This window comes from Heteronotia binoei, chromosome 17, assembly GCF_032191835.1.
Source record: "Heteronotia binoei isolate CCM8104 ecotype False Entrance Well chromosome 17, APGP_CSIRO_Hbin_v1, whole genome shotgun sequence".
NCBI lineage: Eukaryota > Metazoa > Chordata > Lepidosauria > Squamata > Gekkonidae > Heteronotia > Heteronotia binoei.
In genome coordinates this window covers 52,507,700-52,520,937 of record NC_083239.1, presented here as the reverse complement: position 1 = coordinate 52,520,937, position 13,238 = coordinate 52,507,700, and the positions used below count along the sequence as shown (strand labels likewise).

Sequence of the window (13,238 nt, the reverse complement as noted above, 5' to 3'; positions counted from 1 at the left end):
CTGGCATGGGGACAGCTGCTGCAAGTATGAAATCACCACTGTTTTGCAAAGCAGTCACGACATTGTTTAAAGGGACAAAAAAAAGTTCTTTGCATGAAAGAAATGAACCTACTTTTGTTCGGTAGCTCTTTATTTTGTGTTGCAATGGCGGGGGGGGGGGGTGGGGTGGCGCGGCACAGTTCTAAAGCCCAAGGTTAAGAAAATGACTCAAAGTAAACTAAGCTTGAAATATTAAACCTTATGTGGAAACAGGTAGCTCCCTCTATATATCCTGTTTACAAGTGTTAAAACTGCAGTTTAATTGGCTTCTCCAAATATCTTAGGATAGCTACGGCAAGGCATTCCTATCTTCAGAGTTCCCAGGCCGCATCCTTGCACGCTGCATTCCTTTATCCTTCAAAATCCACTACTGCTTAAAGCAAGGGTCACCAACTTTCTCCAGCCTTCGGGCACCTTTGGAATTCTGACACGGGGTGCTGGACGCAACTACAAAACGGCGGCCCCAAGGGGCGGAGCCAACCGCAAAATGTCAAGAGTTGAGGTTATGCGTAACTCACAGGAACCCTTCAACATTTCAGGCAGAAGCTCTGGCTAACAGGATGTCATTTGAAATGAATGCACAGTCGCACAGTGAAGAGCCTTGTGCTCCGGCGGCAGGTGCTACTGAAGCCATTTAAAAAAAAAAATCTGCACAGCCAAAGTGGCCAATCAGAAGCCCTGCTGGGCAAATGCCCCTCCCACTTTCCAAAAACCACTTGGCCAGCACCAAGAAAGGTGTCGGCGGGCACCATGTTGGGAAATCCCTGTCTTACAGGGATAGGGGAGGGACAGTGGCTCAGTGGTAGAGCATCTGCTTGGTAAGCAGAAGGTCCCAGGTTCAATCCCCGGCATCTCCAACTGAAAAGGCAAATAGACATCAAAAACCTCAGCTTGAGACCCTGGAGAGCCGCTGCCAGTTTGAGTAGATGGACTGAAGGTCTGATTCAGTAGAAGGCAGCTTCATATGTCCATATGTACAGGGATCATCCCCGGCGTCGCCACTAAAAATGGTCCAGGCAAGTAGGCGTGAAAAACTTTAGCTTGAGACCCTGGAGAGCCGCTGCCAGTCTGAGTAGACAAGACTGACTTTGATGGACTGAGGGTCTGATTCAGTAGAAGGCAGCTTCATACATTCATATATGTTCAACTATGGGGAGGGACAGTGGCTCAATGGCATCTGCTTGGTAAGCAGAAGGTCCCAGGTTCAATCTCCAGCATCTCCAACTGAAAAGGCAAATAGACATCAAAAACCTCAGCTTGAGACCCTGGAGAGCCGCTGCCAGTCTGAGTAGACAATACTGACTTTGATGGACTGAGGGTCTGATTCAGTAGAAGGCAGCTTCATATGTCCATATGTACAGGGATCAGTTACACTTTCCCACAATTAAGATTTTTGAGTCAGGCTTCTATGGGGGGGAAATTAACTTCTCCTTACAGTATATTTTTCATAGAGATAAAGAGGTACATCAGATTGACCATCTTGATCTTCAGCAGCAGCCATTGCAAAATAGGCCATATAATGGTAAGGCAAGAACATGGTGAAAGGTGTGCATTTAACGTTTCCAGATAAACACCGGAAGACAGGTCTGATGGCGTTCCTCGCTAGACTGCTTTTGACAAGTTCTTATACAGACCCTTCCGAATAGGTGAGAGGGGAGTTGCCTATGTCCCATGCACACATCAAACACCATTGCCAAAAATCCCCATGCTGTATCCTAAATAGGAGGCCTAATTCCTACTTCTATGTTTCTCAGCATATTTGGGGCAAACTTCTGGGATTTACTCCAGAACAGCTCGCTTCCATTCTAAATGTTCTTGGGATACAAAGAACTACCCCCCCCCCAGTCCCCCAACAATACCCCAGTTTCAAAAGAATGTATGAAATCTGAGTTGGAGGTAAAAGGCCACCAATCAAACCTCCTCGGCAGAACTTTTTAAAAACACAGAAACAAAAGAGCTGGAAGGTACCTCAAAGGTCATCTAGTGCAACCCCCCTGCACAATGCAGGAAATTCACAGCTACCTACCCCCAGTAACCCCTGTAGTATGCCAAGAAAGCAAAAAAACTCTAGAATCCCTAGACCGATCTGGCCTGGAGGAAAACTCCTTTCTGACCCCAAAGCGGTGACTGGCATTAACCTGCGTATGTAAGAAAGGGCCATAAGAGTTAAACGCTGGCTCATCCTTTTCACAGTCTGCCGAAATTTCAAAGAATCTGCATTGCTGGAAGTTCTTCCTAACGTTTAGCTGAAAACTCTTTTGATTTAATTTCAACCCGCTGGTTCTGGTACAACCTTCATGGGCAACAGAAAACAACTCTGCCCCTTTCTGCGCATGTCAGCCCTTCAAAAACTTGAAGATGGCTATCGTATCACCTCTCAGTTGTCTCCTCTCTTGGCTAAACACATCCATTTCCCTCAACCGTCCCTCAAAGACTGACTCTGAAAAGCGACAAATGTATTTACCTTTGTGGTCCTCCTCAAGCTGCGCAAGATGTTCCTTTTCCTTGGATCTTCATCAGTCGTTTCGTATGGAATGATAGCGTTATCTCCCTTATATCCTTGAGAGGTCTGGTCCTCCTCTTTCTTCCTGATGGGCCCCAGCTCGTCATCGCTCCCAACACTAAAACTGGTCCTGTAACTGGCAAACCTCCCAAGCCGCGAGCACCTTGTCCGATACAACACCGGTTTGCTAATGGTGGACATCTTCCGGCCGCGCTCAAGCGAGCTTGTATCCATTTCGCTATCCGAGCCATTCCCACTCCCGTTGGAATGGGTTTTGTTGATATTACGGATGGTGATGATCTTGCCTTGGGTGCTGTCGTGAGGCACGGAGTAGATGTTTTCTTCCTCGTTCCTCGGCTTTACTACTGCGTCCATTGGCTCTGCGTAGTCGGAAGGGTCGAAGCCATCCGTGGGAGGCCAGCTACTGGAGGTCACAGACTTCCTCTGTCCATCCCGATGCCCTTGATCCAAATAAGAGAGATCCCCCTTTGCGATATCAAAGTGGACAGGGGGCTTTGGTTTCACTGGCGGAGGTACTTTGTTGTTCAGTTTGCTTTCAAAAGTGCTCATAACGTTAAAGACGGAAAGCCCATCGTTCCCCTCCAGTTCCATAGAAAGTTTAGAAAGATCTTTGGACAAAGTGGGCATAGATGTATCCTCTCTGAACGGGCTGTAGGTCGGAGGCTCAATGTCCTCTTCCGAATCCTGAAGGTTTGAATTACACAGAGGGGAGCCAGCTCGGGGCGAATTAAATACTTCTTCAGTTGTACTGCAGGCTTCCGCTGCATTATCGTATATATGAGTGGCCTCAATGATGGTTTTTTTCTCCACCACATCCTTGAAAAACGGGTGAAAAATCTCTAGTTTATGTTGAGGATGACTACAAGGTATGGTTGTAAACTTTCCGTCTATATCCTGGGCGATCTCCTCTCCCTCTGTTAGCTGCTCTCTACTTAAATCGTTGTCTAGGACATCTATGGAGCCATCAGTGAGAGCAACTAGCTGAATGGGGATAATGTCCTGCACTTCGCAAAGAAAGGCACGTAACATAGCCAAGGACGCTTTACGTTTAGCTGAATAAAACAAAATGTAACCGTGGACCAACCAGGTTTTCCTAATGCTAAACGAGGAATGGTATGAAAGCAAAGACAGCTCGATGCGCTTCTTGTGAGGTCCGACCGGAAGTTCAAGTAACACAGCGTTGCCGCTTCCGTACTGGGAAGGCCGACAGGTTTGGGACTGGAGAATGGGCAGGAGGATGTCCTCTGCGTTAAACGGATCTCCACACAACAAGCACATGACAATTCGAAGGTCGATGTCAGCCAGATCTTTAATGCTCGCAATTGAGCTCATGAGGTTTAGGTTGCGCTTGGAGTCCAGCAAGCCTTTGAGGACCTGACTGATTTGCTTTTCATTGATGTTGCGCCCATATCCAATACCAGCAGAAGCAGGGTCCAGGAAGACACACTGCAGTTTGCTGGCAATCTGCTGCCCTTGCTGTATTAAGCTGTGTAGTGTTTCGCCACTGGTATCGCCTCTTTTGTTCACCAGTATCAGAGTAAGGGGAAGATGAGCTAAGTGGTTGTCCCTTCGGCCTAGAGTCGACTCCCTACTCTTTTCAATACTCTCAACAACGTAAGACAGAGATTCCTTAGAGTTATAAAGGCAGAGGCAACCATGGGGCTGAAATGTTGGTGTCTGGAAAGAATTAACAGGAAGCCTGACATTACCCTCTATCGGTCTCAAGGACAGCTCATACATTTTCCCATCTATCACGTACTTGTCATCGTTTGTGCAAAGAGCTCGAATCTCATTGGCTAGCTCCCGGGCAAGTCCATCTTTACCAAGAATCACCAGATTGATTCTATCGATATTTGAATCTGAAAGCAAGTTTTTCTGGTTGCGATCAGACGGCCTGATAAACCGGGAGCTTATCAAGTGCTCTATTTTAGCATCTATGCAAGCTGGACAACTGGGGCAGGTTTCTTTTGTCGGGTGATACACAAAATGAATGTGCTTCAGAATCAGAGCGTCTCGTTCAGCTTGCAGCTTCTGCAAGGCTTTGAATCTCTGCTCTTCACCCAGCACATCCTGGATGACCCCCATTTTCTCCTTGCTGGGTTTGGCATCGAGCTCCAGCTCATAGAACAGTTCGGAGTATTCCAGAAGCAGCTCTTGAAACTCCTCTTTTGCCTTATCTATGATTTGCTTTTGATGCTTACCATAAATGTCCATGTAAACAGACTCTTCGAGCCACATGTAGAAGTCTTCATTCATGATGAAGCTGCGTGCCTCTTCCCAAGGCTTCCCTGGCGTTATGAAAGGGGACGTCTCCAAATTCTCCTTGAAAGCCCTCCTCATTTCCGCCCTCTTCCTCTCATTCCTCAACTTTTCTAGGTGGGCTTCGTAGAGCTGCTGGGCGGGCAAGGTTTCCATCAGGTCAAACGGGATGCGTTCATTTTCCATGTTGTCTACGTGGCTGGTAGTATCCCAGGGAGTCTCCTCAAGAACGACAAACCACTTTAAGAAGTCCGGCTTCGTCTCCAACTGCTTCTCCGCTTTGATGCAACTCAAATGATTTATCTCGTCCAGATCTGGAATGAGGGCATCAAAAGCGAGAGGCAGCGTGGCCAGGTACATTTTCCTCCGGCGCTCTATATGCTCTTGTTTGAGGCGATGGATATGCTGCAGGAAGAGCTTCTTGGCTTTCTGTGTCCCTTCCAGATACACGTAATCCTGATACTCCGGGGAGGACTGCATCTTCCGCGAGACGTTTGACCAAGTCTCGTTGTGGTTTTTGACGATGCGGCTCACCAGCCACTCGTACTTATCTTTCGCGGCGGCAATCTGTTGGCTCTGTTGCTTCAGAGCCTCGAAGTAAGGAATAATTTTAGTCTTCCCCCGGCTCTTGTCAATCAGCTGCACCAAAGTGCTGAAAGCCAAGTCGACGTTCACATTGGATCTGGCGGACGTCTCCACCACCTGGAGGTTCTTCTTGCTTAAGGCAAAAGTGTGCGCGTCTCGAATGTACCGCTCCACGCCTTCGTCGCACTTGGTCAAGACCACCACGATGGGCTTTTTCGTTTTCGTGAGCTGATTGTACAGGTTCGAGACAAACTTGATCTGATCGTCGAAGCTCCGGTTCATCCCCCTGCTGACGTCGATGCAGAGAAGAAAGCCATCTACCAGCAACTTCCCGTCCGGCATCTGTTTCTGCTCAAAGTCTTGCTCCAGCCCCAGCTGATCTGTGCAAAAGTACATGAGCTTTTCAGCCGATGCGAGTTTGGTTGCAGCTGCCCTTTTGATGTAGGGCTGCAGGGCTGTGCTGCGATGAGGCTGAAAAGTCTGGTCGTCGATAAATTCGGTCTGTTCCACAATGTGCATTTTACATTCCACACAGTCCTCCAAGGAACGTACCACTTCCCCCCAGTACAGGAAGTGGTCATTGTTAACAACCCTGCCTCCAAAGTCACTCGTACTGAGGACCGAAGTGTGGTCCAAGTGGAAGTCATCCGCCCTGGGGCGTACAAAACGATTGCAAAGACAGGACTTCCCAATGCCGCACTGCCCCTTCTCTTTCTCCGTTCCAGACAATCCCACCACGCTGATGTTGTAGGTGGGAATGCGGACATCTTGCTTCCTTGCCATCATCATCGTCCAAACATCCTGCCACGCTCGGCCGCTTCCTAGAGTATTCGTGTCTTCTGGACCCGAGTGCAATCTCAAAAAAAAGAAGAAAAAGAAGAACAGTTGGGAGACTATTTGCAATCCGGACGGATGATCACCGGGGCAACAAAGACGGCTGTTCCCATGTTGACTGCGCCAGCAAGCAGCTCAGTTGTCACCAATTCTCACAACGGGATGGGCAGCATTTCCTCCTAGGGAAAACAAGAACAAAAGTCTTAGGATGCTTGAAGACACAGCACAAGGCAGATCTTTAACTTTAGTCTTGAACACATTCAGGGGGGGCAAAGACGAGACCAAATGATAAATGACAGAAAACGATTTTAAAAGACATGTGTTAACCTCTTCGTCAACGCATATGAGGAGTAACAAAAGGGACCCTCGGAACTCCCCCTTGCCAGATTTCAAAGAACAGACCTCGTGAGCAGTCTTTAGAACACAGCCCCTCTTTTAGAGCAGGAAGAGGTAGCATAACGAGGCTGTTCTCCACTTATTCCCTTGAAGAGGAGGGAAAGAGTCCTGTAGTCAGCTTCCTCCACCTATCCTCAAGTCAGAATGGCCCTATGCAGAGGGGCAGCAAATGGCAGAACGGAGGGCCCCCCCTTTTTTTTTTGCATAGCACAATGCTTAATAAGGCTGCTCTTTATTCTGCAGGCAGCTTCTCAGTTGATGTCCCTGAGGGGTGGGGCTCTCTCCTCCTGGCTTTGCACTGGGAAGTTGGGGGGGGGGGGGGAGAGAAAGCACTCTCCCTTGCAAGACCCAGCCAGCAGAGCAGCGTTCTAAAAGCTGCTTGAGGAGCGCGCTCGTTTCCAGGAAGGCTGGGAAGGAGGAAAGCCTTGCTTGCAGCTTTCAGAGAGCTGCTCTGTTGGGGCTTCCAAACCCAGAGCGCTTTCTTTCTCTTCTGAGTACGAAGGAAGAAGAGGGAGGGGGGGGAAGCCCTGCCCACTAACTCCACAATGCGGCCCTGTTAACGGCTGCGCGAGAGAGGAAGAAGCGCCACTTTGTGCAAAGGAGAATGTCGTTTAAGGGCTGCCTGCTAGGGAGATGGGAGTTGAGCCCATGGGGGCATAGATGGGGCAGCCTGCAGATGGCAGGATGGGGAAGGGGGCCTGGTGGGGAGACAGCTGCCCCCCCCAGCCTTTAGTCATACCGTATCTTTAGTATTTTGAACAGATCGATCCCTGTAATGTTTTTTTTTCTCAAGTCGGTCCGTGTTCTCATGATAGCGCTGCGGAATGCAAAAGCAAACCCTCCAGGTACAAAGCAAGCACCCGTTGCTCATTAGCGCGGCCATGAACGAAGATCACAGCCTTATTAGAATTCCGCTTGTCCCGTTCTCTTTTTTTAAACCAGCTGTAGCCATCCCAGCCGTGGACAGAAAATGTGATCGATTTTAAACGTCACGCTACAGTCAAGCCAAGCCAGTTTGGGGCCAGGAACGCTTGGGCTCTTAGCCATTGCCCGCAGGCTGGGGAATGCACCTGACAATATTCCCCAAAGAGACAGAAACACAGAGGTAGTCACGCCTGAGTCACGCCTCTGGAATCAACAGGTACATCTAGGAAGCCCTTATCTTGCTCAAGTGGTTCCAAGTTCCCTAGACAGAGGGATGTATACGAGGAACGTGAGGCAAGATCGCTTCCGTGAGGTCCCAAGAGAAGAAATTTGCAAGAAAAGCTCACTAGGTCAAGCTAGCTTACAAACCAAGGGGGATCCTTATTCACCAGGCAAAAGGCTATGCCAATAAAAGTTCCAGTGGGCAACTAGGTCTCTAAGTTATTGCCCTGGCAGTAGATACCAACCGAGGGCCAATCACAACGGATAAGAAGCCTTCCCAACTACCAATTAAAGGCCACATCCTGCGGTCTGTGGGCACACGCCAAACTCCATGTCTGCCAACTATAAACTCTCTCAGACACCTGGCTACAAAACCCAGTTAAAATGCTGATGGGGTCACGCAAAGATGGTAGGAAAGATGACCCATCCTGGCAAGAGGCTAGAACAGCGAAAGGAAGGTCACTCAACAGCCACGGAGGCAAAAGTAACTGGACTGATGTAGGCACAGACTGGACTTCATCTTACTTCCCATCTTTTTTTTACTGTTATGTTAATCGTAATATACTTAACCAGGGGTGTCAAACTCATTTGCCGGGCCGAGGCATGTCAGGCCAGGCCATATGTATACCTATTTAAGATTAGATAGCAGAGATATAAACTTTATAAAGGACACAACAAACACAAAGGTTTTTTTGTGCCCTGAGACACTTCGGTGAGAAGGGCGGGATATAAGTCCATTAAATAAAATAAAATAAAATAATTTTTTTTTAAAAAAACCCTTAAAATAAAACATCCTTAAAACATTATCACTCGGTCTTAAAGGCGCTTTCTTTGTATTTCTCCCATGGGATCCAGGGAACTGGGCAAAGGAAGCTCTGGCTCTTTCCTTCCTTCCCCAGGGGAACAGGAGAGAGAGGAGCCTCAGCCAATAGAAAGAAGAAAGGCTTGATTCAGTAGCTCTGCTGTGCAACTGAAAGAGCCTGGCAAAGTCAGCTTTGCCTCCCCCCTCCTTCCTCCCAAAAGTAGGAACCTCAGCCAATGGAGAAAACAGAAGTTTTGCTCTGTAGCTCCTGTACGACTGGGCAAGCCTGGCAAAGCAAGCTGTGACGCAGAAGGAAGCAACAGTGAGGAAGAAGGAAGGAGATGACAACAAGTTGCTCAGGGGCCTGATAGGAGCCCTCCGAGGGCCTGATTCGGCTTCTTCGGCTTGTTTGACACCCTTCTTAACAGCTAAAGCAGTCCCTCCCTCTATTTTTGTTTGAGCTCTATGATGCCAAATATTGATTCCTCTTATCAGGATTATCCCTCCCTGAACTCCCCAAACAGGCTCAATCTAATAGGATCAGAATTAAGTTTAAAGTGTGAAAAGATTTCAGTAAACTCTTCAGGGAAAATAGTGGTGGAAAGCGCAGTTAAGTTGCAGAGTGGGGCAGAGACCCCCACTGGAGACAGCGTTTTCAGGTGGTAACCCTGTACGGGGCGGGGGTGTTGAGCTCATTTTTAGGAGGGTTGGATCTGACACAAATGGAGCTTTGTGGGGCCAGGCCATGTGTGCCATAACATGTAATGTGAGGTAGCAGCGATATAAACTTTAGAAAGGATATAGACAATTAAAAGATATTTTTTTTAACTTAAAATACAAACACGCTTAAAACTCTTGCAAATGTTTTGTGTAAAACGGAAAGGTGGGGGGAAGTGGGATTTTTAATGCAATTTTTAAAACAAAAGATCAAGAAAAAGCACAAGGATCACAACAGAAACTAAAAACGTTAACATGCCCTGAACCTGGGAAAACATGAAAGGTGGGGGAATAGTGGGATTTGGCAATGCAATTTTTAAAATACAGCAGCAAGAAAAAGCACCAGGATCACAGCAGAAACTAAAAGTATAAAATCCTCTAAGCCTGGAGAAGCAATGAAATGGCACTGCAAGCTTCTCCCCCTCCCTCGGGGTCTACACAGATTGATTGGCAAGTGCTCTCCAGTATAATATCCCCCTTTGACTATAGGTTCCCAGGTTAGAGAACTCACTAGGTCAGGTCCACTGAGCAGAGACATTCTGGCTCAAAGAATAGAATCAATCCTCTGTTTACAAGGGCACAACTCCAGGAAGCCTGAGCTTCAGTTGTCTATATAGGAACTTGAAACACATTTCAGCACAGACTAAGCGGCAAGGAAAACGTGGAATGGAACTTCCATCGAGGTCCCTGGGCCCTATCTATCTGGGGACAGAACACTTAACAAACGATTCATTCCATGTTCTCCCCACAGCTTTGACGGAGAGTCCGTTCCACATTTTCCTTGCAGCTTTGTCCATGTTGCAGCCTGCAAAACAAGGCAGAAATGGCAGGGAACTTCAAACGGTGAGGGCGGGGGGGGGGGGAGAGAAAAGAGCCCCGTGGGCGGGCCCATTCTGGCCCTTTGGCCTGGATGCTTGATACCCCTGCCGTAGGGTTTTCAAAGCAAGAGATGTTCAGAAGCGGTCTGCCACTGCCTTCCTGCACATAGTGACCCTGGACATCCTTTGTGGTCCCCCATCCAAATACTAAGCATGGCCGACCATGCTTGGGTTCCAAGAACTGATGAGACTGGATTGGCCCGGGGCTGTCCAGATCCAGGCAAAAGACGTTCAGAGGTGGTCTGCCATTGCCTGCCTCCATGCAGAGACTCTGGAATTCCTCGGCGGTCTCCCACCCAAGTCCTAACCAGGGCTGACTTTGCTTATGTTCCAGGATCTGACAAGATTGGGCCAGCCTGGGCCATCCAGGTTAGAGCAGAGACAAACAGTAGCGCTTAGCCATTGTCTGCCTATGCATAGCAACCTTGGCATTCCTTTTGCGGGGGGGGGGGGGGGGGGAGGATTCCCATTCAAATACTAACTAGAGTCGATCCTGCTTAGCCCGGGCTATTCAGGTCAGGGTCATGAATGTTACTGCAGCACATTAAGCAAGTTTTAGGTACGAAACAGAGAAGCTATCCTAAATTAAGAAGCAACCAGAAAAGTGTCACGAGCGTGCTTGCTTTTTGCACGTTTTAAATATTCTAGGCTTTGTTTTTAATTCAGACATAAATGACACTGCGGTTCAAAACTTCGGGCGGGAGTGGGGGCGGGGAGGAACTGGCACGCAGGTGACAACGCTGTCTTGCACTGCTCCAACAAGCCTGCTGTCAGAGACAGTGGACTTTGAATATGCAGCCAGGATAAATCACTCTTTGCTTTGATGGCTGAATAATGCAGTTCGACTTGTTTTTCGGCTGGAATGAGTTACACAAAACAAAAGCCTGCTGTACATTTGAAAACGCCTGAGTCGCAAGGAGAACACTTTTTTTTTTGCATTTGATCCTAAGGGCATTCAACTTCTCCAAAAAGCGGTTAAAAAAATCAGCTGAGTCACCAGATTAAGCCTTTTTCTTGTACTAGTACAGAAGTGGGATGGAGGAAGTTGGCAAGTGCAAGAAATCAAAGGCAGCTCCTAATCCAAGGCCAAATGGAGATTTTTATCCTACAAGTGAACCATTCTAGCTCAGAGGGTTTTTGACCAATTTAAAGCCCATTTCAGAGTGGGGCAGAGACCCACATGGGAGACAACATTTTCAGGAAAAGCATCTGAGGAGTCAAATCAAAACAGAAGTATAAAGAGGTCTAATCTGGAGAAGTCTTTGGGCCTGAATGATGTACACCCCCCAAAAAAAACTGCTGATGTTACAATCAGTTTCCATACCAGAGGGCTGGAAAATAGCAAACATAACACCCGCTTTTAACACCAGGAAATTACAGGCCTTGGAATAGTCTTAATCTCTTCCAAGTAAATTAGTAGGAACTTTTAATAAAGACAAACTGATTAAATGCACAGAAGAACAGAAAAATTAGCATTGGATTCTGCAGGGGAAGTTCTGCCTCCTTCATCTTTTGGAGTTCTTTGACAAGGGTGCCAACAAACATGGACAACAGCAATTCAGCAGACGCTATATTCTTGGGACTTTAGGCAAGATCCTTCACCAAAAACTCCTGAGTAAACTTAGCAGATGTTGGAGATTTAAAACTGGTTCAATGACAGGGTTTAAATGGACATTTCTTGCAATGGAAGGAGGCAGAAGAGGAGGAGATTGAATTTCTACCCTGCCCTTTACTTAAGAGTCTCAGAACAGCTGACAATCTCCCTCCCTTCCTCTCCCCACAACAGATACCCTTGTGAGGTAGGCGAGGCTGAGAGAGCCCTCAGAGAACCGTTCTTGAGAAAACAGCTCTGTGAGAACTGTGGCTGACCCAGGGTCACCCAGCAGGTGCATGAAGAAGAGCGGGGAATCAAATCCAGCTCTCCCAGATGAGACCTGCACACTTAGCCACTACACCGAAAGGACTCTTGTGAGGGTCCCACAAGGATCAGTACTGTTTCAGTTTGTTCGTGAGTGACCTGGAGTGGTAGGGAGCAGAACAGTGGCGCTGAGCTGCAAGAGGGTCTCGCCATACCGGATGCATGAACAACAACTTGGGATGTGTGAAGTTCAAAGAAAGCAAAAGCCCTCAACACCTGGGGACAAGATACTCTACGAATGACTTCACGACTATCTGGAGAAGTGAGCGGTGACTCATCAAAGCTCATCATTGTGCCGTATTGTTATGGCTTTAATTTGTAAGTTTTAATTGTGGCTTAATCTATGTTGTCATCCACCCTGAGCCTGTTTGCGGGAAAGGGCGGAATACAAGCCAACTAGAATAAATAAATAAATCTCCTGCTGCATGTTTTGATAAGCCTTTAAGGTGCTCCTAGATTACTGTCAGTGGCTAGAACAGAGTCCCTTCCAGCCAGTGTTGATGTAGTGGTGAAGTGTGCGGACTCTTATCTGGGAGAACCAGGTTTGATTGTCCACTCCTCCACCTGCAGCTGCTGGAATGGCCTTGGGTCAGCCAGAGCTCTCTTATCTGGGAGAACCAGGTTTGATTGTCCACTCCTCCACCTGCACCTGCTGGAATGGCCTTGGGTCAGCCATAGCTCTCACAGAGTTGTCCTTGAAAGGGCAGCTTCTGGGAGAGCTCTCGCAGCCCCTCCCCCCACCTCACAGGGTGCCTGTTGTGGGGGGAGAAGAGATAGGAGATCGTAAGCCGCTTTGAGTCTCTGATTCAGAGAGAAAGGCAGGGTATAAATCTGCAATCTTCTTCTTCTTCCTCTGTACCAAGCGGCACAAGGGATGGTCCTCAGGCATGGGGGGGGGGGGGGGACTTTCAATAGTGGCACCACAACTGAGGAACTCCTTCCCGGCAGGTGCCTGCCTGGTACTGAAGACTTTTTGGTTTTCAGCACCAGATGAAAACTTATTTGGCCTTTGGCTGTGTTAAACTGTGTTGGTTTCTCTTCCGATTTGCATCTGAATTTGGTATTTGCTTTGCACTTTTTTTAGCTAGCAGCAGGGCCTTTTTGTAGAAAAAGCCCAGCAGGAACTCGTTTGCATATTAG

At 47.9% G+C, this 13,238-nt stretch overlaps 1 protein-coding gene across 1 annotated transcript in view; it reads right to left on the bottom strand.

Annotated features, from left to right (window-relative positions):
* ARHGAP35 (Rho GTPase activating protein 35) overlaps positions 1 to 13,238 on the bottom strand; it is a 143,676-nt gene that overhangs the window by 92,750 nt on the left and 37,688 nt on the right. Inside the window, exon 2 of the mRNA XM_060257482.1 lies at positions 2,504 to 6,420. Coding sequence (XP_060113465.1) covers positions 2,504 to 6,196 — 3,693 coding nt within the window. The 5' untranslated portion in view covers positions 6,197 to 6,420. The remainder of the gene's footprint in view (positions 1 to 2,503; positions 6,421 to 13,238) is intronic.